The sequence below is a fragment of the Microcebus murinus genome, chromosome 7, assembly GCF_040939455.1.
Source record: "Microcebus murinus isolate Inina chromosome 7, M.murinus_Inina_mat1.0, whole genome shotgun sequence".
NCBI lineage: Eukaryota > Metazoa > Chordata > Mammalia > Primates > Cheirogaleidae > Microcebus > Microcebus murinus.
Genome location: NC_134110.1, coordinates 54,234,854 through 54,260,132, shown reverse-complemented (window position 1 = coordinate 54,260,132; position 25,279 = coordinate 54,234,854). Strand labels below are relative to the sequence as shown.

At 40.2% G+C, this 25,279-nt stretch overlaps 1 protein-coding gene across 4 annotated transcripts in view; it reads right to left on the bottom strand.

The window, feature by feature from the left end:
* Window positions 1-14,939, bottom strand: part of SYBU (syntabulin) — a 72,289-nt gene extending 57,350 nt beyond the window's left edge. Inside the window, exons 1-3 of one of the 4 annotated variants that reach the window (XM_012786300.3) lie at window positions 14,814-14,939; window positions 11,099-11,179; window positions 9,217-9,421 (exon numbers count right to left, since the gene is read on the bottom strand). In XM_012786300.3, coding sequence (XP_012641754.2) covers window positions 9,217-9,421; window positions 11,099-11,122 — 229 coding nt within the window. In that variant the 5' untranslated portion in view covers window positions 11,123-11,179; window positions 14,814-14,939. Of the gene's footprint in view, window positions 1-9,216; window positions 9,422-11,098; window positions 11,278-11,788; window positions 12,025-14,813 lie in introns of those variants that run through there. The other 3 variants (XM_012786302.3, XM_020288994.2, XM_012786301.3) reach the window with 3 other exon arrangements.
* Window positions 14,940-25,279: the final 10,340 nt, after the last annotated feature.

Below are 25,279 nucleotides of genomic sequence, written 5' to 3'. Positions count from 1 at the left end.
AGTGATGGTCAAGAAAGAGTAAGAAATAAAAGTGGAAGAAATTTAAGGAAAAAGCAATTCTCATTATACACTTTATGCAATTGTAACATCTGAGGTTTTTCTATTTTGAAAAAAAGAACTGTTTTAAATAATGTATTGTATCATGGTTTTTACCACTCTTTGAACAAAGGAACATGGAAAGAAAATAGAGCAAAAGAAAAATATGCTTATAAATAGGCTAATTCCTATGACAGTCATAAAACAAAATTCTGAATTTTGAAAGTCAGCCTCGCAGACAAAATGTCTATCCACAGAGTGGCTGAGTAAATGATGGTCCTCTGTAGAATGGAATAGCATGCTGTCATCACAATGACGAAGGGGGATTTGTGCTGAGAAGCAATGACAGGTGCAGGTCCTGCCTGGATTATATATCCCTTGAGGACAGGAGCCATGCCAGTATTGTTCGCTGTTCTCACTCAGCTACCAGAATAGTGCCTTGCACATAATAGGTGTTCAGGAAATACTTAATGAACAGAGAGGATCACAGATCAATATAATATGATCTCACTGTGGCAACAAGCAAAACAAATCCTATACGTATGATTATATCCACTCTGACAGATGTGTTCACACATTTTATAATGAACAAGTTTTTGCAACATTTGAATTAAAAAATAAAAATGTAATAATTAGCATTAAAGAAAATATAATTCCCTTAAACATCCCAGAATAAACAGAAGGGTGGTTTAGGATCCACTGGGTCTCAAGAATTTTGAGGGTCAGACCAGTCTCCAGTAGAGATCCTATTGACATGGGCCCATGGGCCCTCATAAACAAAGAGAGAAGAAAGCCAGAACCAGCTAATGAAGTGGAAGAGCCCAGAGAAAATCCACAGTGAGCAGGGAAATGTTGACGGATGTGGGTTTCTAGTAGGATGGAGGTAAATGCTGTTAATGATCTCAATGATGGCACAGGTGTGCATTTGGAAACTTGGTTCAGGTTCCCTGAAAAGAGACTAGTCAACATGAAGTAACAGGCCTCCTTCTGGAGCCAGAGGCGCCCAATAGCAGGCAGGGAGGCTTTGGCGCATGAAGACTGTATCCAACAGTGGAAGAAGTACAGGGTTAGGAGTCACTCTTTGCTCTAAAAGAGAAGTGGTTGGATTGTGTCTTCAGGGCAGGAGACAGGTAAGTCAAGCAGCAGGGGAAGTCTGGTGCAGTCACCAGGCCCAGGAGTCAGAAAAGTCACCTTCCAAGGCAAGCATGCCCAGCAAACTTGTATACCTGAAGGGTACCAAGGAGATGGGGACTTTCTCAGAATAAGAACCACCTGGAGGGTGGGGTGGCAGCCAGTGTCAAGTCAAAGTCTTGGCAAACATGACTATGTGGCCTGTGATAATACCTTCTTGATGTAATATGTTTTTTTTCTGATGTCTCACATGACTGAGAAATGACAATTAAGGAAGACTGTCCTCCTCACTGTTCACTAAATATGGCCTGTGCTTTTAGAACTGTATGGTTTTACATTGATATGTCTGCCATGTCTTTCTCTGTTTCTCAAACTCCTATACAGCCTTCAAAACCTTGCTTATGTGCCAACTACTGAATGGAGCATTTTCTGTTTTTCTTAGCAAGAGATCTCTCTTCTAGGTACTCACAACACTGGGGTCACAGTTCTATGATGGAGCTTATTCTTTTTGACATTAAAAGATGCTGAACTCCTCAGGACAGGAATGTTTTCTTCATTTAACAAAACTGTTGAGTATTAAGTATGTTTCTATTAATAGTTGTTTTACCAAGATAGTTCCCTGCTCTCAACATATTTTGTTCAGTGAATGAATTCTTCACTTGTTCTAATGATTTTGTCTTCTACCAAATTCCAACAAATGCTCACTAAGCAACTGCTATGACTCAGGTGTAGTGTAGGAGACTCTATTGTTCCTGCCTTCACAGGGCTTTTAGTCTACTGAGGAGTCAGGTGCCTAAATAAGAAAATTTAAAACCAGGTCATGTGGTATGACAGAGGAAGCATGAAGAAGGGGCCCATAATCTGGACTTTGAAATGTATATTTCAATTTCCCACTCTATAAATATACTTATTTATATTCATATACAGACTTACTTTGTTTCTTTTATGTGTCTCTTTTGTTCTACCCCACCTTGTCACAAATGGTTAGCACTTCTCCACTATTTTTAACTTCTTTCTCAATCTTCTTATTTTGTTTTTTCTTTATTGTTGACTTCCCCTTAGTCGAAAACCTTTATCAAATACCTATTGTTTGATAAACACTGTAAATGCAACATGTGTTTTCATTTTATTTTCCTTTGCCCATTGCAGTTTAGCTTTTTTAAAAAAATTGTCTATACCTTTTCTATTTGTTACCTTTCACATCCCAGCCTGATGCCATTTGGAGCCCATCTACCAATTGTTTTTGCCCAAGATCACTGATAACCTAATGAGTAGCCTGATCCTTGAACCCTATTTAGTACACATTTTACTTAATCTTGCTGTGACATCTGAACCTCTTGGCTACTTTCTTCTTGAAATTCTCTCTTCCTTTGGGATTGGAGATATTATCACACCTGGCGCTCCCCCTTCCTCTCTGAATACTCATTCTCAGGTGTCTTGGCTTCCTTTCTCTGCCTGCTCCTGTTATACCCCAGAGCTCTCTCCTTGGTCCTCTTTCTCCTCCATGTACACTCCTCCCATGATATTATCAACTCCCTTGACTTCAGCTACCACCATCTTGGAATTGTCTTGGGGGCTCCAGACTTTTATCTCAATGCAACAAAACCTAAACTGAACTAATTAACTTGAGTTACTCTCCCCAATCTTGCTATTCCACTTGTGTACATCCAGTGGAAATCTAGACATGATCCCTTCCTTCACCTACTATGTCCAATTGGTGACTGGAATCATGTGTTCCAGTCCCAAACCTCACACGTGTAATTTCATCCAACTTCACGTAGACTGTCGCCATGGCCTTCAAACCAGGCAGACTCCTCACTGTCATTCCTTCTGTCCCCTACCCACTGTCCAACACATAAACGGAAAGATCTTTCTAACGTGTAAATCTGGCCATAACTCTTCCTTGCTTAAAACCCTTCATTGGCTCTGAAAGATCTTTAGAAACTGGAAAATGGCCATGAGCCATATTCAGCTATGTGGGCATGTTATTTGGTCCAGAGTTAGGAAAAAAGTTGAATTTTTAAAATTCTGAGTACCTTTAAGGAGTGGCACAAACCGCCCAGTTCTAGAGTTCCCGCTATTGTCTTCCCTCCAGGTGGCTTCAACCTTTACATTACTGGCCTAGTCCCTGCATGAACCCTTTATCTCATGGATCAAGTTCTGAGCACAGCATAGAAAGCCTTTCATGATCTGGCCCCACCTGCCTTTCTATCTCATTTCATGCTTTTAACTCAGGTCCACTGTTCCCAAGGCTCATGTTTATCCACTACATCACACTAATTAACATTACTGCTTTGCATCCTTGGGCTTATGAAATGTGATAGACCAATGCAGATAAAAAAAAAATGGAGCAACAAACTCAAATTACAAGGCAGGGCTGTGTATGGAGTGGGTGTGAGTAAAGGAGACAGGGACACAAAACAAGTGAGTGAAGATAGTAGTGTGGGAATCACATCCAGATGGGATTACTTGTTATCCCATTTACTTCGTTGTCAGGGTTGAGGCAATAAAACAATTGATTTTTCCAATCCCTGTGTTTTATTCACCTTTGTAGCCTGAGTACAATTCCTGATCCTTAACAGGCATTTACTAGATGCTTATTGGATGAATATATTTTGGTGAAACCTTCCAAAAAGCTCGATGTCCTGCTACTCCTGGACCTCAGTTTCTTTTTCTGCCTCTTTTAGTGTATCCACTCAGTGTTCACGGTACATTCTTAGTGTAGTCAGTATACCCACTTTCAATATACCCCAAATCATCCAATACCAAAGAAAGAAAAATGTGAAATAATAAAAAGTATGGATAGAGTTAGTAAATTCAGAGAGAGGACTATACAGGAAAATAAAGAAAGGAAATGCTTTCTCCTTCCCCTTACTTTTCTACCATTTGAATACAAGTTAAACCCATTATGTAGAGATAAATAACATTACTGCTAAGACTAATGGCATTGCACTTGTAAATATAGAGTCAGAAGCTATAATTTCCAGGTGATCCCATATCCACCTTGCCCTGCAGCTATTGGTTTAAACAGCCTGGCTGGCCACCACTTCTACCATCCTTGATCCTTGCTCATCTTGTGATGCCACTTTGGGCATCATTTGGGGATGCCCCTTACACTGCACATAGAAAAATAACTCCCCCCTCCCCACACACACACAGACCACAAGGCAGTGAGGTTTAGCCTTTGGTATGCAAATGAATCACCTGGAAAGTCTGCAGAATGCAGATTCTTTAGCTCTCCCATCCCAAGATGATAGGTTTGGGGTGTGGCTAACTTATCCACAGTTTAAACAAGTTTTACTGAGGATTCTAAAGTAGGCAAACACCATACTCCGAAATTGGGAAACACTGTCATAAAGATGAGTGTTTTAGAACATAAAAGATTTTTAGTTTAAGTACCTTACTTTGCATTCATCGAATCTTATTGCATTCAATAAGATTCAATTCCATCATGATTACCTTTCACAGTCCTCACTGCTAAGAATTTTTTAAATCAAATGGCAAAATTTTTACTCTTGTTCTAACTGCAGTTATCACATTTTCAAATAAACACTGCCTATATACTCTTTGTTATAACCTATTTCATTAGTTACATATTTCTGCAGCTGAGGCAGCTAAGCATTTGAAATATTTATTTACAACAGTGCCTAGGTCCCATACTCATTAAAGTGATACTAAATTCTTAGGGTCTTTGTTTTTTAATTCACAGCAGGCTGCCAGTCATTCAATTATAGTATAATTTGGTACTGCAGCTCGCTTCACTTTAAGCAGTTCATCTCAATTCTAATCATTATGTTCAAAGGTTTGCTGTATCCAGATGCCAAGTTTCCTCAACTGGACAAAAGCATAGCAGAAATATTTCTGTTTGGCAAGGCTGGCAAATATTTGGAGGCATTGTCATGCCTCGGCAGGGCACTCTAGTCAGGTTATAATTTGCCTTAATTGTTCTTCCCACAAACAGCAACAATGATTACCTCTAGATCATTGGCATTCAAAAGAAAGATTTCTTCCCAGACACTGTAAATACCAAGATATTTTCAGCAAAATCCTTACTTGGGATTACGCTGCAAAGAATCTCAGATTCTGACCATTTTTTTAAATTGATCTGGTCTTGTTTTTTTTAGTGTGTTAATTCACAAAGTTACCCACGTATTTGCCCATGTATTTCTAATGTGTGCACATTAGAAACATGGAAATAACTCAGAGAAATTACTGATCTATAAAACAACCAGTGTTCTATATGCATAATTTGTTCCACCTGCCATGTTTACAAGGCACCCCAAGGAGAACTAGCTTAAAACCCAGCAATCCATCTGCCTCCCAGTTCTAAGGGGGTAATTATTGCCTCAACTAAGCAAAGAGGAATGCACAGCATGCTACTAACCATGTCAGGTGACTGACGCTTGTGCCTGACATATTTACCCAGGCCATCAGCTTGTCTAACAGTGGTTAGAGTCATGATACTATGATGAACATGATTCACTACTAACAGCAAATAGGGGGGAAAATGGACAGAGGCCTAGATTCGATGGGCCATACCTACAATACAAACCAAAAAATGTGGTTATCACTTCTCATGGGCATGTTAAAAATAAGAAATATGGGGGGAAAATAGGGTGACTTTATCCTCAAAACACCGGTTTAAACAAACAAAACACTAACATAAGAAAAAAAAGAGGAGACATGAAAGAATATGTCTGGTTTCTAACTTACTATTAACTGTATTTCCCTATGTACTCTTTAAATAAAGCATTACTTTTTACTAAGAATGTACAATGTTCTACTTGCTGTACACACAAAATAGAACTTATCCTCCAATATAAACCCATCTCCAACTAAGGTGACAGCAACCAAGACTTATTAGAAACTAGTAATAGACTGTTTTAACGCTAGAATAATGTTCAAGTGCAAAAACATTCATGTGCTGAAATGCACAAAACACAGAGAGATATTCACAGAAATTCTAATAAAAAGCTATTAAAAGAAAGACTCTTTGGGGACACACCCCAAATGAATTGCAAAAGGTCACACACAACTCCTTCCCTCTGAAATGAGGTAGACACAACATACAAATTAGCATATAGAATATCAAGTCATTAAATGTTCCTTGCCAAGGTTCCCACAGGAGGACAGAAGGGAGGCAGAACAGGGAGGGAAAAGGGAAAGTGGGTAAAATGGACAGGTCACTTTGGAAATACTTCCAGTCTGCACAGATCAGTAAATTATAAGAAAAACATGGGGGTGGGAGCAGAGGAAACATCAGTGTCGAGTTGTTATTTATTTTGCCCAAGTATAACACTGTCTACTATCATGGATTTCTGTTTTAATACAAATTATAGAAAAGCCAGACTCTCAAAATAAAAGATCATCCTTTATATCAAGTAAATTTATGTAAGTTCACATTATCCTTCTTTTAAAAAAATAGATATTTTCGAACATATGATGCTCTTCACATTTAATGTCATTGATACAGATTTGGTGAAAGAGTTTCCAGTTTGCAGTTCTGAAAATGTAGTTTTCCAATTAAATTTCATTAAGCTTGAGGTAACATTTTCCTCTATAATTTCATTACCAGATTGTAAGAATTCCCCTAACTAGGCATGTCCCCTTCCACATTAGTGAATGTGATGACTTCTAATGAAGATAAGTTAATGCAGAATGATTACTGTAAAGTTATAAAGCTGTGGTGACAACAGACGCCTCTAAATTATTTTAATTTCTTCTCAGCAAAGGATGGCCATTTTCAATGTTTGTAGGTACCTTGTTCTCTGACTTAACTGCCAAGATTAAGCAACAAACACATATTCCAGCCTTAGTGTTACAGTGGCTGGATTAAAACCAGCTTTTCCCACCTCCCCCACACCCATCCCTCCGCTGGTGGGACATGTTTGACATTCTCTACCTCACTCACTGCCTGCAGCAGTAATGCTCCCTATAGTACTAAACCCATTTATTTTCCACGAACCAACTGACCTCCTAAAGCATCATTAACATGCCCCCAAAGGCCTTGCTGCTGTCAATTTTAGTCAAAACAGCACTCCAAAGCCTTTGTGGGGTTTATCAGAGTTCTGTAGGAAAGGAATGCAAGGAAGGGAAAGGCATCAGACCCAAACCTTGGGGAATGGCCAAGACAAGAAGATGAAAGGGAGATGAGGGGGAGGCCCTGGAACAGAGGAAATCCTATCTGGAGACAGGGCTAAAAAGATTGAAAGGCTGTTTAGAGACACCCATAATTATCTGCTTCTGCCACTCAATTTTCAGCTAGTTAGTGGCAAAAGGATCAATATCTACTTTCGATTTTCATGTACAGCATTATGGTCTTAGTGGGAGACGGGTCTCTTGGGAAGGAGGGATGATTCATGACCAAAATTAATAATTGTATTGGTTTACCTTCAGATTTTCTAAAACATATTTGAGGTTTTTCTTTTAATCAACTTCTTTTTTTCTGATAACATTACTCACACCAAAGTCAGTGATGGAAAAAATGATTACGTAGAGAAAATATCAGGAATATGTGAGGAATTGAGTCATGTAAACAAAGCAGTGTCAGTTGGAAATGATGTCCCCAAAGGTCATCCACACTCCCCAGAGTGAACCCTGAACTCCAAAACGGAGTTAAAGTGAACACCTTTACATTCTGTAACATGACTCTAGGTTCTAGAAATCTTAACTGCTCTGGCTTCTCAGTTATCCTTTTGTTTTCTTCTTGGGAAAGTATTAAAGCAAATCATCAGTGGGTTTCCATTTTAAACTAGACTCACAACATTCAAATGGCAAGAAATAACTTTTAAAACATAATATTTTGATAGAATTTTTTTTTTTACAGAACCAAGCGGCAAATTTGAGGTTTTCTAGAGATGAAATAAAGAAGTATGCAGCATGGTATTTCTAACATGCAAATTATGTATAGGGTACAATTATTTTATGAAAATATGTAATAAATCCAAAGGTGCATTTATAAAATCCTTGAAAAATGTAGCTGCTGACACTAAATGAAATGGAATGTTGCATCCTGCTAAATTAGATCATAGCATCTTAACTCATGTGTCCCTTCTCATACATGTGCTCATCTTCAAATTACATGTTCCCTAAATGAACTCTAACAAAAATATCCACTATTAAACATTCATCACTAATCATAAGACTCATTTAAACTTTACCCAAATTCCTAATACTTCTCAAAGAATACAAGTCCTTCTAAGTCATGTGCCTCAGTAGAATTAACAGGCTCTGTCAAGTAATAATGGTGGCACCTTTAAGGAGTGGTGAAGGAATGTGTGCCAAACAAGTTCACAACTTTAAGGAAACTTCCTTAATCATGTGCCAACACTGACATCCATAGTTAATCATATTAAGAACCATTATTTATTAAGCACCTCTCTATAAGACAGGCACTAAGATAGGCTTAGAGTACATTTAGGGACATGGGCTCATTCAACTCCACAGCAACTCTACAAGTAGGTATTATCCCATTTTATGGAAGTAACAACTGAAGCTTGAGGTGGTTAAGCAACTTGCCCAAGGTCACACAGTATGTGAGTGGTGAAAGGGCCAGGGATTCTAGCCCTTCCTGTGATCAGGCCTGGCAGGTCACAAAGCCTGTGTTCTTCCCTACTAAACTACAAGGCCAGGACAGCCTTGGGACAGAACTCTCCTTGACTTTGGCCTCATTTGTTAGGAGTTGCTTCATCTTTGGGGAATCTCACAATCAGAAGTACACAGGCTTATAGAGGTTGCTAGTATAAAATTCAATCTAATATTTTTTTCTAGATTTGACAAACACATATTTAAACAGTCATAAAAATAAAAAGTTAGACTTTACATTCTAAATTGTAAAACAGAATAACATATGAAAGCAGGTATGAAATTCCATTGGGTTGAGCCATATGAAACTGCTGTATTTGTAGACCAAAAAGGTACAACTTTATACAAGTCGTTTTAATAGCAGAAGTCTGGTTCCAGGCTAGAGGGGCCCCAGTCCAGTTCCCTTCCCAATGCACCCGCAGTGCACACACTCATGTCTCTGGTGGCTTCCCGGGGCTACCGTACCTGAGCAGAAGCTGTTGCTGCTAATGGTCCTCGCTGAGCGCCCAGAGCTGCTGGGGTTGAACTCTCTGCTCTCTTCCTCAGAGAAGGGAGACTCAGAGGCTGGGGACACTTTGTGCTGTTGCTGGGGCAGATGGGGCCGAAGAATCAACCGGGGAATTCGGCTTCGGGAAATCTCCTTCTCATGATGCTGCACTCTCTGCTGCTTCTCAAAATTGGACATCAAACAGAAAACAAAAAGAAACTTGTTTTCCCCTCTCAACTCCTGTCTGCTACTTCAAGGATAAGTTTATAAGAAATCACATGTGTGAATATTCAGTCTTCACAGAATAGTCCTTCTAATCTCAGTTGCTGAAATGAGTTTCAAAACTCTTCCAGTGAGCTCACCATTCTAATCTACTGACTAGCACACATGCATGTGCACGCACATGCTCTTCCACCCACTAGCTGGAAGGCCACCCCACTCCCCCATGCGATTCCCAACTCACCTTCCCACTCTGGCTTTTCCTACCACATTCAAGCTTTCAGCTCTCAAAGGTTCTTTATTACTCACAACACCCTCCAGCTTATCACTTGATTTCCTTTAGTCTTTCCATTTCGCTTTTCCTGAATTAGCTGTGACAACTTGACTTCAGTTTTCTTGTCTCCTCACAAAGTAGACCCCTATACTTGTAACAATTCTTTCCTGATAGGTCCCACATACTTATCTTTAGAATCCCTCCTCTTCCGAACAGGATCTTAATTATTCATTAATATCCTGGTACACAAGGCTTGTTGCCAACAGAAAAGCAAACACAAATCCAATACCAGGGAAGATGGCTCCACCTTTTATATCGGGTTTAGCTTTTGTTTTCCTTACAGAACACCCATGAGAAGAGATTTTTCTGTTCCTCCTTAAAAACTCAGCATCAGATACCTTTTTAAAAATGCATACAAAGTAATATTTTGACAATGTTTTTCAAAGCATACAGTGCTTTCTCAACCATTATCTCATTTGGTCTTTAAACATGAGCTTATTAACAACAGAGAGGACATTAATTCATGTTCCTATTTACAGATGAGGAAACTAAGGCTAAAAGAGGCAAAGATGCTTAGGCAAGACTGCATGTCATCTAGAAATAGAACGAGCTGGAAATCGAGTGCTTTTCAGCATCATCACTATCCTGCCTTAAAATGGATTCCTAGGAGGAGCTTTTTGCAAAAATCCCAGTGCTGTCTCTAACCTCTGCAATTGAAAAAGGGCTTGGGCTTAGGTGACAGACACCATTTCACAACATGACCTCCTGCTCATTTCCACTGACTTACCAGGAAGGGTCACGGCCAAAGTAAACACCTCTGGGCAGCTCACACACAGCAGGAATTGAAGAGAAAACCCCAGCCCTAGGGAACTTCTGAGTTCCCTCAGGCATCCGCCCTACCCAGGGTCCGCAAACCGCACCCAGCCTCTGCATCTGTCCTGCACATCTGTCCCCCGGCAGGTAGCACACGTCAGCCACTCCGCTGGACACACTGCAGACCCTGAGCCAATGCGGGGTCACCGACACGCTGGAGTCCTTATTTCTCAGTCACAAATACATCAATTTCCTTTTATTCACATCACGCAGGGAATCCACTGCAGTCTACACCCCAAACCCCCAGTTTTAGGAGATGGGATTAACCCTCCAAAGTCGATCTTTTTAATCCTTATGTCAATTTCCAAAATCTCTTCCCCTGGTACCACTTTCTCATCTCCTGGATCTCATCACCTAAGCACACTGGCCCTCTGCCTCCCCCTTCTTCACCGGACTCTAAACGTCACCCTTCCAGCCCTCACCTGGCCCGCTCCTTGCCCCGCACTGCCCGCCTTCCCTCTCCCGCCGGCGCCCGCACGGCATGCCCTGCTTACCTTGGTCTCCCGGAGGGGCCCCATCACGCCGCTGCCCGCCGGCTCCTCGCGCCGCCGCTGCCGCCGTCCAGGAGGAGGCACCTGCGGGCAGGGGGCGAGGAGACTGCGCTGAGCCGGCGCGGGCTGCTGGCTGCGGGGACGGCTGCTGCGGGTCCGACGCGCCGCCGCCGCCGCCGCCGTCCGCGCCCGGCCGCCCCGCCCCGGCCGGACACGTGGTGCCACGGCGGCCGCGTCCCCGCCCGCGGCGCTCCCGGGGCGCCTCCCCGCGACCTCCCTCACCTGCCGGCCTCCCCCGCCCGATTTCGCGCCTGGCAGTCCGCCGCCCTCTCCGAGCCCGGCCCGCAGGAGGCAGGCGCGGGTTGGTGGCCTCTCCAGCCAAGAGGCGCCCCCACCTTTTTTTTTTTTTTTTTTTTTTTAACACTTGGTCTGGTGTTTGCGGGGGTGCGCGCTGGATGGAGAGAGTTAGAAAAGCTGCGACATCAGAAGGAGTCAAAATGGAGAAAGAAGGAAAGTTTTCCCCTCGCGCCCCCCCCCCTTGGCCTCTGAGTGTTAAGTCAGCGTGCAGCTCCCCATAGTCACCTGGCCCGAGAGTGGCGAGCGGTCACCCTTCTGCGGGACCCCAGCCACGCCAATGCTGCCCGACTGACAGCGTCTTGGTTCTGGGATCTCAAAGGCTGCAACTGACTCTACCTGGGAGGTTTGCAGCGGAAGGGCCTTCAGCTGGCAGCGCAGCGCCACGCCGCAGGGAAGAGCTGGGAGGCGCGCTCCCGTCGGGGAGCCAGGCTCTGCAGGGCGACAGCAGCCTTTCCCCAGCTCTGCCCCCAGCCTCCGACCGCCCGGATGAGCCCGGGCACGCTGCGAGGGAAGGGCGGCGCGCTTGAACTCAGAAAACCCAGTTCCCGCCAGCACTGCAATCCCTTCAAGCTGAGTGCCTTTATGCCTAAAGTTCTTGTCCCTTCTGAACTTCAAGTTTATCCTTGTTAAATTGAGGGATGATAATAATAATACCTACCTCAAGGATAGCTGTTTGGATTAGATGAGGAAAACAAAACAGCTGTACCAGCTGATTGAACAGAACTTTCCAAAAGGCAGTTAAATCAGGTCCAGGAGATTCTTTCAATATTTGCTGATGCATTTTACTCGACAGTCAGAAAAAGCTTTTGTGATGCGAATTTGTTTTACAAAGCTCGAAAACATGTCCAACTGAGGACGTAAAATAGGGATCATCAGCTGGGCCAGGGGCCTTGATTTATTACACCTGCTAATCTTACCTGGTGATGGACTTGAGCATGTATAATGGCTTACATATCCTCTATTCAGAACTGAGGAATATCCTAAATAGCAATGTGGCTGGTGAACTGTCTGATCCTTATGCCCCACTCTCCCACATGGAAAGACTGCGATCCTTGAAAATTGTATTTGAACCTCCACCATCCCAATTTGCCTGCATTTCTCTTGAGTCCTCAATTCTCAAGTTTAGGAATGTATATTGTGAGTCTAGAGAGAGCTTAAAGTCAGAGGATTAGTGGAATTAATTTGCTTTCTTCCTGTAACCCCCAATGAGATGTTACTCCATATAAATCTTTTCCATCTACTTAGCTCTCTTAAGCAGGGAGGTTGGTAATCTTAGGATTCTTTATTTGGGAAAAAGAGATGGTTAATTCATACTTTCTACACCCACAGCTGTCTCAAATGTGGACCTCAGGAAAGTGATAGCTCAGGGGGATTTTTACAATCTATTATGTCTACAATTATGAGCCTGGGGTCATATACTGTGAAATGGAAACAAATTATTAAAGTCAAAATATGCTTCTGAGTTCCCTACTGAGAACTGAGAATGGGACCTACCTGCAGAAAACCCTCCACTGAGTTATCCAAGTTAGAACCTCAGAGTCATTCTTGCCTTCCTCTCCCTCACCTGACCACACCCATGGCATAAACCACCAAGTGATCTCCATGCTCCCTTAGTAATAAATGCCTTTATTCTGATTACTTCTGTCCATTGTTCATCCCCATCATCTTCATTTAGAGTGTAAACCACAGTCACCCTAGATTACTGCAATAGTGGTCTGACTAAAGTTGCTTTACTTCTAATCTTGCATCATATTCCTTTCTTACTAGTTTTTAAAAATTTTTCCATAAGGCCTTTCTGAAAGCCTAAATCAAGTCATGCTTCTCCATTAAAACTCATTAATGACTTCCCAGTTGTCTTCCAGGTAATATTCAAACTCCTTCATGCACAAAGCTTTCCTGATCTGGCTGCCTTGTTTACCTCTCCAGACTTATTTCTTGCCACTCCTCTTCCATAGATGCTCCCACCCCTCCCTAACCACCCCCTTCGCCCCTACCACCCTCCCCCACATACACATGGATACTTCTCAAACTGTAGCACTTGCAGCTCTCTGGAGGTTTCCTGTTCTCTTTTTCCTCTAAACTATTGCACATGCTGGTCCCTTTGCCTACAGCATGTCTTACTCCCCATTCACCCATCCTCCTCAACTCCTAAAGATACATTAAGTTTCATTTTAGAAAACTTCCTCCAGTAAACATCCCCTGATACTTCCAGGATACTTGTATTTACCCCCAGGAGAGCTGTTATGATTGTGTCTGAATTCCCCATTTACTTGTTTGTCTTCACCAAGGATTGTAGGCAGAGCCTAGTACAATTCCTGTCACATAGTAGGCACCAATACAAATGAATGAATGCATGAATTCTATAACCTCATAAGAGGCTCATCAGTAAAGGATAAAGAAAATAGATAAAACTTGTTTTGCAAATGCCTCAGATAGAGCTGCCTCTAATATGTCTTTGTATTTGATGATGGGGCGTGTGCCTAAAAAATCCAATGTATGTTCAGTGACAGCTTTTACTGCAGAAGTGCAGGCACTGTGAGGCTTGTGCAGTAGCCTTGTTGTCACCATAGCAACCTTGCCAAGGGAAAGGCTGATGATTTAGTGTTCAGATGCCTCTGTACTTTTGTAATCCAAGCCTGTTTCTCTGCTGTTCTAAAAGGCAAGTTTTACAAATGATATCTATGCTGCCTTTAATTTAATTTAATTGTTTCTCATGTTATTAGGAGAAATGTCTCATAACATTTGGACTATACCATCAAAGAGGTATAACCTAATACAGCACAAAATATCCATCTTTCATCTGCTTAAAATATTCTCATGCATTATTTTCATTTTTCTACTTAAATACTTGATTTATTGCCTTGTTTTGTACTTTTGTGGCTTTTCCCTTAAAAATGAATGTATTGCTGGCTTTTATCAACAGCTTTAGTATTGAATGCTTAAAGATTATAAATAATATACTTGTCCAGGTCTGGCAAGAAACAGAGGAGATGGGGGGAAAGGAATGTCTTTATATAATTATGCCCCAAATCTGGGATAGATTATTTGATTATTTATGTTAAATTTGTAGTTAAATGATTTATACCTCCCCTATGCACAAAACTTTATATTTTCAGAGCTCTTTCACATATATAATCTTATTCAAACCTTACAAAAATCCTGTGAGGTTAATGTGGCCAATCCCTGAAACCAGATAAGTGATAAAGGACAGGTTTTTATTGATAGAAACCTCCCCCTACCACCCCCAGACTGCAAACTTCACAGAAAAGACAATATAAATACACTTCCAAAGAGAAAAACGTCTGCACCAAACAACCAAGATACATCACAGTCCCCACATCCACTCTTCCTGACATCTCACCTGTGTTTGTTTTCTTGGACTCAATCAGGGCTGACAAAGCACCATCTCCTAATCCTATCAGCTGTGCGAGCAAGCGCTGCCGTCTCTCTCAGTGACCCGATGTTGGGTGATCTGCACAGCAACAAGGAGCAGCTGACGTGCTTTACAACACGTCATGTAGAAAAGAGACTGCATTCTGGGGCATCCTGGGATTTTTTTTTTTTTTTTGTGGTGGGGTGGAGACCCATATTTTTCTTATCAGAGAGAAAGCTGCCTGTTTTCCCATAAAAGCCTGTGCAAGTGATCAACCCTCCTCTTATTGTATGTGCGTTATTGTTACTATATGGTTAAAGTATTTTAATGTTGTGAAACTGTAATGACTAGGATTATGCAAGATCACTCCCTGAGGAGGAGGCCCAGAGGGTACTTGGGGTAGCAAGGGCGGTGGGTAACCTGAGGCAGGGCCAGCTCAAACATTCCCTGGGTTCAGAGTGTGTTAATTATCTCTGCTCTGCAAATGAGTTTCTGTCAGAGGCATCTCTCGGTGAAGTACAGAAATTAAGGCCAAGCCCCGGTGCAGAGGCAGAGGTTGGAAGCTGGGAGCTTTGAAGGATGGTAAGGATATAGTCCTCTGCTTGTCTGGTGGTGGAACAGACATAAGATAGTCTCCCTGAAAAATGCTGTCTGCTGTTAGTGGCCTTTTGTCCATCTGTGAGGATAGGATAAGATACTAGTCAAAAACATAGGTACAGTGATTATATTAACAAAATGGGGACACATGGTTGAACAAGTAGGTGTATATTTATTGGGACAGTGCATTAGAATCATTGAAATTAAAATGCTCTGGAAAGTATAAACATAAAGGTTGCCATCCAGGTAGGAGAAACTTGACATTTACCTAATGACATGCTTCACAAGAGTCGACAATCTGTTGCTCTCAAGGATTGACAGAAAGGGCAAAGGAAGTTATCTACAAGATAGGCACAGGAAGGCCTAAACTCAGAACTTGAATTCTGGACTCAATGGAGAAGCACTGTACTTCCCCAACAGACCGGGTGTGAGAAAGGCAGTAGAAAGTTGCCTGAACCCCCACAGGGGAGCTCCCTAGAGAGAAGGTGAGGAGTGCAGGCCAAGATGCTTCTCAGACATGGCAGGAGCAGAGTAGGCACCGTGGATCAGAGGCTCTGTGGGATTCCTTTAGCATTCAGGGTGGTCTAGGCTAAGAAAAGAAATTAATGATCTGGGTTCCCAGAAAGCAGATCTATGGCTAGATTTGAGTTACTTTCAAAAGAATCTGTTCACCATAATATCATTTATTTCCATGATTTTATACTTCTTTTCCCTTCCAATTCCTAGTAAAAATCGTTTTTAAAACATGATTCTGCCTTTATTTCTGCTAAAAGATGAGTGAGAGAGTGGGAGGAGGAGGTTTTGAGGTTATCAACTCAGAACAAGAGTATTATTGCAAAAGCTGAGCGCCCCTAGAGGCCAACTGCTGTGACAGCAGCTACAGGAGCAAAGGGGACCAGTAGGGCTGTTGGTGAGCGAGTTCCCTCTGCAGTTAGAGAACTGAAGACAGTTTTGATTGCTGCTTTATTTCCATCTTTTAGGTTATTCCTATGAATCATTTTCCTTTACAACTGAAATACTGTGACTTCGTAAGTTTAGCTCCTGCTGTGTACTCCTAGCTCCTCTACAATCCACTGCAGAAAAATTTGTAGGAAAATAAATCTATGATCTGGGAATCTGGCCTATGTTGAAAGTTTCCTCTATCTATGTTTCTTCTTTAGTTACTTCTGCTGAGTGAAGGGAAAAAATTCTAAAAAATATATATAACTTTAGTATTTTCTTTTTAAAGATACTGAAACCACATGATCAAAATTTTAGAAAATTTTGAAGAAAAAAGTTATTCTTCAGCCATTGCCCTAACATAAATTATCCAAATTACTTCTGTTAGCATTTTTGTGTATTTGTTTTCAGGCTTATCTACTGCGCATAAAAACAGCACTGTTAAAATGAGAATAAAATTCTAAGTGACATATGGCATTTTGGCTCCCTTGATGCCCTCACATCTGGCTATTTCCAGATGACAGTGGTAGGCTCAAATGCTCATTGTTTTCCCACAAAGTTACCTCTGTCTATCCTCTGATTACTGGGAATTAATCTGAGATACAGGGCTCTCAGGCCTCCTTATCACTGTTGACAAACAGCTGAGGCTACTGCTGGAAGCTCGGAAGCTCCAGGGTGGCTTCCCAGATCCCTGGCACTGGTGGCAACCGGACCAATCTGAAGCTTCGGGAAGAGTTTCTGGTGGATAATTAGCAAAGCTAAGGCTAGAGGAATGATTTCAACTCAGAGGCTGGTAGAAAAACACCTGTGTCCCTTTGTATTCAGAAGGCCAGCTACTAACTTGCCAAAATGCAATGCTAATTCAGGGAAGAGTGGGAAAGTGCAATGAGTGTCCTAAGTCTGCAAAGATACTCTGTTGAGAAAATATAGTTTAATAAAGTACATGAATTCTTGAGACTCATAGGCCTGGACTGAGTCCTTTTTGCCTTTGACAGTGCTACGTTAGGTAAGCAGTTTAACCCCTCTAGGACTTAGCATGTAGTAAGAACCAGTTGTACCAGTAAATGTCTTTGGATAGATTCATTTCTCTGAGCCTCATTTTCACACATATAAATGGACTTAATAACAGTATTTAGTTCATGATACTGTTATAAGAATTGGACAAGAATACTCACAAAGCCTAGCATTAATGTCTGGCACATGGAGATTAATAGATATCCTTTCTTTCTCAGGATCAAACAATTCCAACCACCATTGCTGCCTCCTGCTTGCTTGTTTCAAATTCTCCTCATCCTAAAGATTTTTATTTTAGTTTTTACTAAAAGGAAACAAATTTCCCCTAGATGGCTTGTGCCATATAAAGAAGGAAATTGAATTTCTCATTAGAAAAGATGTTGATAGTACTTTTCCTCCCAAAGGTAGATCAAAAATTGTGAGAATAGAAAGGCATGATGGATGGCCAGACACCTATCATTTATTCATCCTATTCATTCATCCATCAACTTAATTTTGTTTCTATTCTGAGCCAAGCACTGGCTCTGCCACGGGTTCCAGAGTGTTCAAAGATGAACAGTTTCCTGTCCTCAAGTGTCTCGAAATCTAATAAAGATGTGGACATGACCATCAGCTGTTACATTATTCAGTGTTTTAGCAACATGACAGATAGATATCCAGAAAGCGCCTGAATTAGACTGGGGTCTGAGTCTTCCAGGCATGAGTTTTGAGATGAATTTTGAAGGATGAATATGTCCCATTATAATCTTGGCTTCTTAAGAATTCCTTTTTCTTTTTCTTTTCTTTTTTTTTTTTAATTATTTTTTTTATTTTGGCATATTATGGGGGAATTCCTTTTTCTTAATCTCTCCCCCTGACTCTTCCTACTCCTCTCCCCTCTTCCCTCTTGCCCCTCCTCTTCATCTTCAACTATCTCTCTCCCCATTTCTCTCCTCTCCCTCTCTTTTTCTTTATACTTTGAGAGTGTTCTGCCACCCTACGTGCCCCAATGGATTGACACAGAGAGAAGGAGCTTTGCGTTTCCCTTTGAGTCTTTACTGTCTGGCTGTAACCTTCTGGAAGAAAGGGTTGTCTCAAATCTTGATCACCTAACACAGCATCAACCACAGCACACAGTCCCTGGTGACTCAATCAGTATTGTTAATTAGCAACAGTACTTAAAATTTTTGAGAACCCCGTGTTATACTGCCACCTATTGGCTTGTTAGTGAATTTTTCTTTTAGGTCAAGTCTCTTGGTTTGCAACATAAGAAAGCTTAATAGTGCCTTTATTCAAATTTTCAGCACTATTTCAGAAAACTTAAAGCTACACAAAACTTAATGCCAAGGAACAGAGTCATTATGCAGTGGGTGTGGGATAATGAGCAGATGCTTCGAAAGACAGTGGTTCCAAACTTCTGCTCACCTGCTGAGCCACTTTAGACAAGTTAGGTACATCTTATTGTATTTTTGTATTCTTATTTTGTAAAATACATATGTAGCTCTACTTCATAAGTGTGTTTCAAGGATTAAATTCTATAACAGTTGTAATAATCCCAGTATAGTGCCTTGTACAAACGGGATTCAACAGATTTCTTGTTCTTTCCTCCTCCTTTTTTCTGTCGTTCCTCAATTTTAGCTCAATGATCAGGTAAATCCTCCTAAAACAATAATGGTGAATGATATTCAGATATTCCCTATATGATCTTTTTCCAGGTATCTATTCTATTTTTTAAAAATTAATAGACTATATTTTTGAGCAGTTTTGAGTTTACAAAAAAAATTAATCAGAAAGTAAAGAGAGTTCTCATATATCCTCTTGCTGAGGTCTATTTTTTAAAATCTTTAGACACAATCCACTCCCCATCTACCTGAATAATTAGGTATAAGTATACTCTACTTTTGAAGAAGGTGCACATAAGTGCCCATCCAGTGGATCCACACTCCTTATTTTTCCTGCCTTTCCATATGCCCCCTACTTGTTTGGTTTGCCTCCAAGGTCTTGTGTGTCTCCATGGTGGATTCAATGCTCAGACACCTGGAACTTTCCAGATAGTATTAACAGCACTGCCTCACGTCTTACCTGAAGCTGCGCACAGAAGGAAGGCCCCACAACCCTGCGATGAATGACACTGATTGTTCTTGCTTTTCAACCATAGTGGGACCTCAGTGCTGCCTGGCAATCATTTTACTTACGCTCTCTAGTCAGTGTTCTCTGCTATACTCCACAGGGTCTATTTTAAACCTTCTCCATACTTCAAACGTACCAGTCTGCCACCTCTACACTCATGCTGTGCAGATGCCCTTATCTCCTAATTGACAGACAAAATAGAAGATATCATGAAAACTCTCTCAATCTCCTGCCTCCAAACCTATAAACCTTCCCCATCCTTCCCATTTCTGGTCTTGTAAAATGGATGTTATGCTTTTTCGTACGCAAGGGTAATTCCTTTACCTGAACTTTGGATTGCATCCTTTTCAACCTCTGTGGCATCCTATCAGTCTTTCTTATTCTCTAGGTTTTTATTTTTTATATGTAAATGGCGTAATCATAGTACCTACCTCATAAGATTATTGAGAGCATCAGAGGAGTTAATACACACAAAGAACGTGAGCATACACCAAGTACTCAATGGATGTTAACTGCTATTATTAGCCGCTATTCTGTTTTCTATAACTTTAATCTATTTTTCTACGGGACATTTCACATCATCATTTAAACATGCTAAAATCTTTCCTGATGAAATAAATGACTCTCAAACTCTCGTGCCTTTCTAGTATAATATTACCTGATTGTTTCTCCCCATTCATTATCAAACTTCTGAAAAAAAGAGTAAATTGTCTATATCATATGTCTCACACCCTTCCTACTCTTTGACTCAATCCACTTCACTCATGTCCCCACCATTCTACCAAATAGCTCTTGCCCAAGGTCACAAATTATCTCCATTTGGTTTACTCTGATGCTAGTGTTTATCCTAATCTTGACTTCTCATCAACCTTTGGCATAAATACTCTCACATTTTTTAAAACCATATTTTTCTGTAGCACTACCCTCCTAGTTTCTTCCTACTTCTCATTATCCTTTCAGTCTGTTCCTTAAATGTTGGTACTGCTTTCTTTCAAGACCTAACCCTTTTATGTTTCCTCCTATCTTCCTTCCCTGATAATATCTTTCTTTCCAAATGCTTCAATTATAGGAAGATCTTCTATAAATGCACATCTCTATTCCATGATGATTTCATAACCCATCTGGGTATTTTGACTTTTATATTCACAAACTCACTATATTCCAAATTGAATTCATCGTACTTTCTTTAGAAGCTGATTTTACTTGTGTTCCTTAAGTTAATAAATGGTATCCTCATGCAGACCCTGGAACCTGGGTGACATTCTCAACTCTTCTGTGTCCCCTTCACCATTACAATGAATTGGAACCTAAGTCCTATGTGTTCTACTCCCTAATTATCTTTAAAATGTGTTCATTTCTCTACCACATCTTCCTGCCTGAATTTCTAACCTGGCCTCCAGATTTGCCCCCTTTAGTCCATTTTTAAAAATAGCCAGAATGATCTCCTTAAAGTGCAGATCTGGTCATCTCCACCCAACCAGGCCTCCCTTGGCACCAAATGAAACTTTTCAATTCTCACCATTGTCCTCAAGATAAATTTCATACACTAATACATGGCCTACAAGATCCTTCATGATATAATCCCTGAATTCCACCTTTGACCCTTACAAATGTTCTCTCTGCCTAGAACACTCCTTCCAATCTCCAAACTCCACCTCCCAGAACTGCCCAGTTCCTTTTGACCTTCAGATATATTCACTGGATAATTTGATTTGTTAGGGTCACAGAATTTACTCCTGTCTTGAATGTGAAATAGGAGAGAATGATTTCTGTCTTTGAAAATGCTTTCTGCTGGACCTATATGGATGTATAGTAGGATGGAAAGATAAAGCCACATTAAAGATATGAGCATAGAAGTTATCATGTTTGCTTTGGGCTTGTACCATGACTTGAATAGCAATATAAAAGAATTTTTAAGTGACCAAGTGAAATAATGACTTCCCAATTGGTATAACTTGAAAAGCTTCTGCCAAAGAAAATACATACATTTTACCTTATGTATTATAAAATATTAATCTTAGCTTCATTATTTTAACAGATTCATTTCCCTTGAGTGAGAATTCAAAGAATACTCTTTGAAAAAGTATTCCCATGATTCTTTGTTATACTTTTTACTCCTTTTTCCCTACCACTTATTTGACTTTTAGTGTTAAAATAGAAAACAATTATAGACTAGGATTTATTTTATAAAAGGCACTTGCATTTGTGTTTTTACATATTCATATGGTTGCTTGCTGTATTTTTATTGTTACAATAAACTTAATGCAACATTTTCAAATGTATATATGATTTAGGTAGATCTATTTGGAAACTTGGAAAAATAATAGTTACTTGGGCAAGAGAATATTAGAAAACCTCACACTATAAATCCCCTTTAAATATACTTTTGAGAGCAGCCAATTTCCTAATGCTTGAGATATTAAGTATAGAAATATGAGTTTGTTAAAACCAACGTGCTTGTATTTCCCATAGCAAACACATGGAATTTTTTCATATAAATTACTAATTTTTTTCTACCTACACTAATGTCAGTAGTCTTCTTCATAGATTTCTAAATTCATAAATACCTCTAGAGGAATGGACTGTGGAATGGTGAGAATGAGGAATAAATATAGAGTTAAGAATCTTCTGTTCTTCACTTTTGGCTTTTAATTATGCAACAATGTATATATGAAAATATTATCTTAACATATGAAGATTATTCATTGCAAAATGCAATGGAGATGAAGCAAACAATAATCAGTCAGTTTTCCTAATGCTCACCTAAGAATTGCCTTACAGAGTTGTACTTTTTACTGACTGTAAATCTTGTCCCTTGAATTTCAGACTTTTTATAAATAAGTGATTTTATTTATGTAACAAATATTAATTGAGCCCTTGCCATGTTCCAAGCACTCCAGTAAGTGCTGGGAGAGATTTAAGTAGTTTGCCTTGGTAGCATAGATAGGTGTGATATTTTATTTTGGACTAAGCAGTTTTTGGATTGCTATAATGGCTATGGAGAATAAAGGTAGAATAATAAACTTTATTCAAACACTAAGGCATACTGCATCATTTTGGGAAATTTTTAAATAATAAAGTAAAATATGATTACTTTAACACATAAGATAAATGTGTGACTTTAATATTAACATAACATGCTCTATTTCTAGCTCTAATCTATATTTTATGATAAACTAAACATAAAAACACATAAAACATGACAAAAGAATCCTATTTATTAATACAGAACAAACGCATTTTTTCTTTATAATTAAGAAATGTGGTCAACTTAAAATTAAGCATCTCTTTTCCCCCTTGGCTAAATAAATCCCTTGAATTCCTTTTCCACAAAGCACTGCTATTTTTATAAACATTAAAAACGAAGGGGATATACAACAATTCCTTAATGGTAGAAAATGTACTCATTTCTTCACTTCATTTTGCCATAGTAGCTCTATTATTACACTTTACTATAGATCAGTCATTTCTCCATATTTTAAAAATACAGTGAAATAATTTACAGGGGCGGTTTGTACAGAAAATTCTAATTTTTTTTGAAACCAGGAAGAATATAGTTCTCTTTCAAAACTGCAGTTTTCTGGTGGTCTTTTGCCTAGAGGGAATTTGTTTGTTCTAGAGAGCTTTTAGTAGGAAAAGGCTGACAGCAGGTCTGTAGTTATATGCTCCTGGCATTGGGCCTTTGGTAGAAATGTGCATTAGATATTCAAGTCATTTCTCAAGCGTTCTATTCCTGAAACCTGACTTCATCCTTTTCTTTCCACTGTTGCCATTGAAACTGGAAGTGACTGCAGAATATAAATCATATGATAAATATTTGGGAATTTGCCTTTGTAGTTTTTCAGCACCACTGCCAAACTTCTTGCCTAGAGAGCTGCATGACGCTTTTCAATCTGAAACCTTTGAGCAATCCCCTCCCATAGCCAACTGGGAAGCATCCGCAGGATTTAATTGTAGCAGCCCTTCAAAGGGATTAACAGACATTTCAAATTCTTTGACTCCATATTTTTCTAAGGCTGCTTATTTGTTTGTCATTTATTTACACCCAATAATTTTAAACACTGGGATGAATCTTCTTATGAAGAGCCCTAAACATGATGCACATAGCTTTGAATAGCATTGGTATAAATGAAGACTCCCTAAATGTCTTTATCACAGTGCTATCCCTTGGTTAGTCTGATCCACTGAAAGATGCTCCCTGTGTGTTTCTTTCTTCATTCACCAGTAAACCACCAAGTGTACCACAAAAGGTCCCTTTTTTGATCCCCTTGAGGGTACTGTGGCACTTCTCAAGAAGCGATGTGGCCAAAAGCCACTCACACTATTATTCTGGAAGACAATGCCTTTTGGAGAGTAGATCTAATATCCTAATGATGAGTAGACTGTGTAGGACAAATTTTAGGCTAGTTAGCAGCCTTAGGTGGCTCTGGATTCTTATTTTTAGGCCTTTTATGACTTTCTCACTGAGCATGCTTTTAAGCTGAGGCACTAACACAGGAAGCATATGAAGAAGGGCTTTTTGCCTGCCCTGTGTGTAAGCTGCAATGAATGCATTCTGTCTGCTTTCCTCGGTGTTGATAAAGCCTCTTCTGCAAACTCTACTAAGGTTTTTAATTCACAAAGATAAGCAGGGGGTATTTAAGTTAAGCTAAAAGGAGAAATAAACGTGGCCAAAAATGTCAACAAAGTGCTTTGAATGTGTTCATAGTGGCTAGCTCTCTAAAGGATGACTGAAGCAAGATATTGAAATTAGGGAGGACATTTTTTGCTTGAGTGGGTCAAGAATTTCTCTTTGCATTTGGATATTAGAGCCAATGCTCTCACCCATCAAACCAATATGTTTCTTATTTACATCTACTCCAAGCTCTGAGATTATATTAAGAATTATATTCTTGGCTGGGCATGGTGGCTCACACTTGTAATCCTAACACTCTGGGAAGCCAAGGCAGGTGGATCCCTCAAGGTCAGGAGTTCGAAACCAGCCTGAGCAAGAGGGAGACCCCATCTCTCCTAAAAAGAGAAAGAAATTAATTGGTCAACTAAAAATATAGAAAAAAATTAGCTGGGCGTGGTGGCGCATGCCTGTAGTCTCAGCTACCCAGGAGGCTGAGGCAGAAGGATTGCTTGAGCCCAGGAGATTGAGGTTGCTGTGAGCTAGGCTGACGCCATGGCACTCTAGCTCAGGCAACACAGTGAGATTCTGTTTAAAAAAAAAAAAAAAAAAAGAATTATATTCTTAAAACTTTCTGCATTCACCAGCTTGGATAGCACTTGAGTTTTAAGATACTTTGGGTTTCCCAAAGATAGAAAAGGACTGGGCTTGCTGAACAGTGACCCTTAGATCATGTGTGATGACTCCTCCAGTCATGTGGCTGAGCTTACATTTACTCTCAGAAAGGTAGTCTAGCCCCAAGTCCACTCCATGATGGGCTTCCAGTGTGGTAATGTGAGAAAATTGCAAAGGGAGTTTCTAATTTAGCCATTGTGTAGGCAATAACAATAAACTTGACAATCTGCTGCCTCTTGTTTGCCTCAGCACCTACCAATGGATTACAATTTGGTAATCTATTTATGATTACCAAATTGAAGCTCTCCAGTGTTGCAGGGCTAGAGATTTTCCAAAGCTGATGCCTCTTTGTTGCATTAACATTGTTCCTTTTCACTGAGGAGCCCGTGATGCCATTGACAAAAGCAGCATTATATTTCATGTTGGCCCACTTTGAATTTTTTCTTTTGTACGTGGAGAAAATTTTACTCTCCACAGCCCCATCATCGCATTCAAAGGAGCTCTTCAA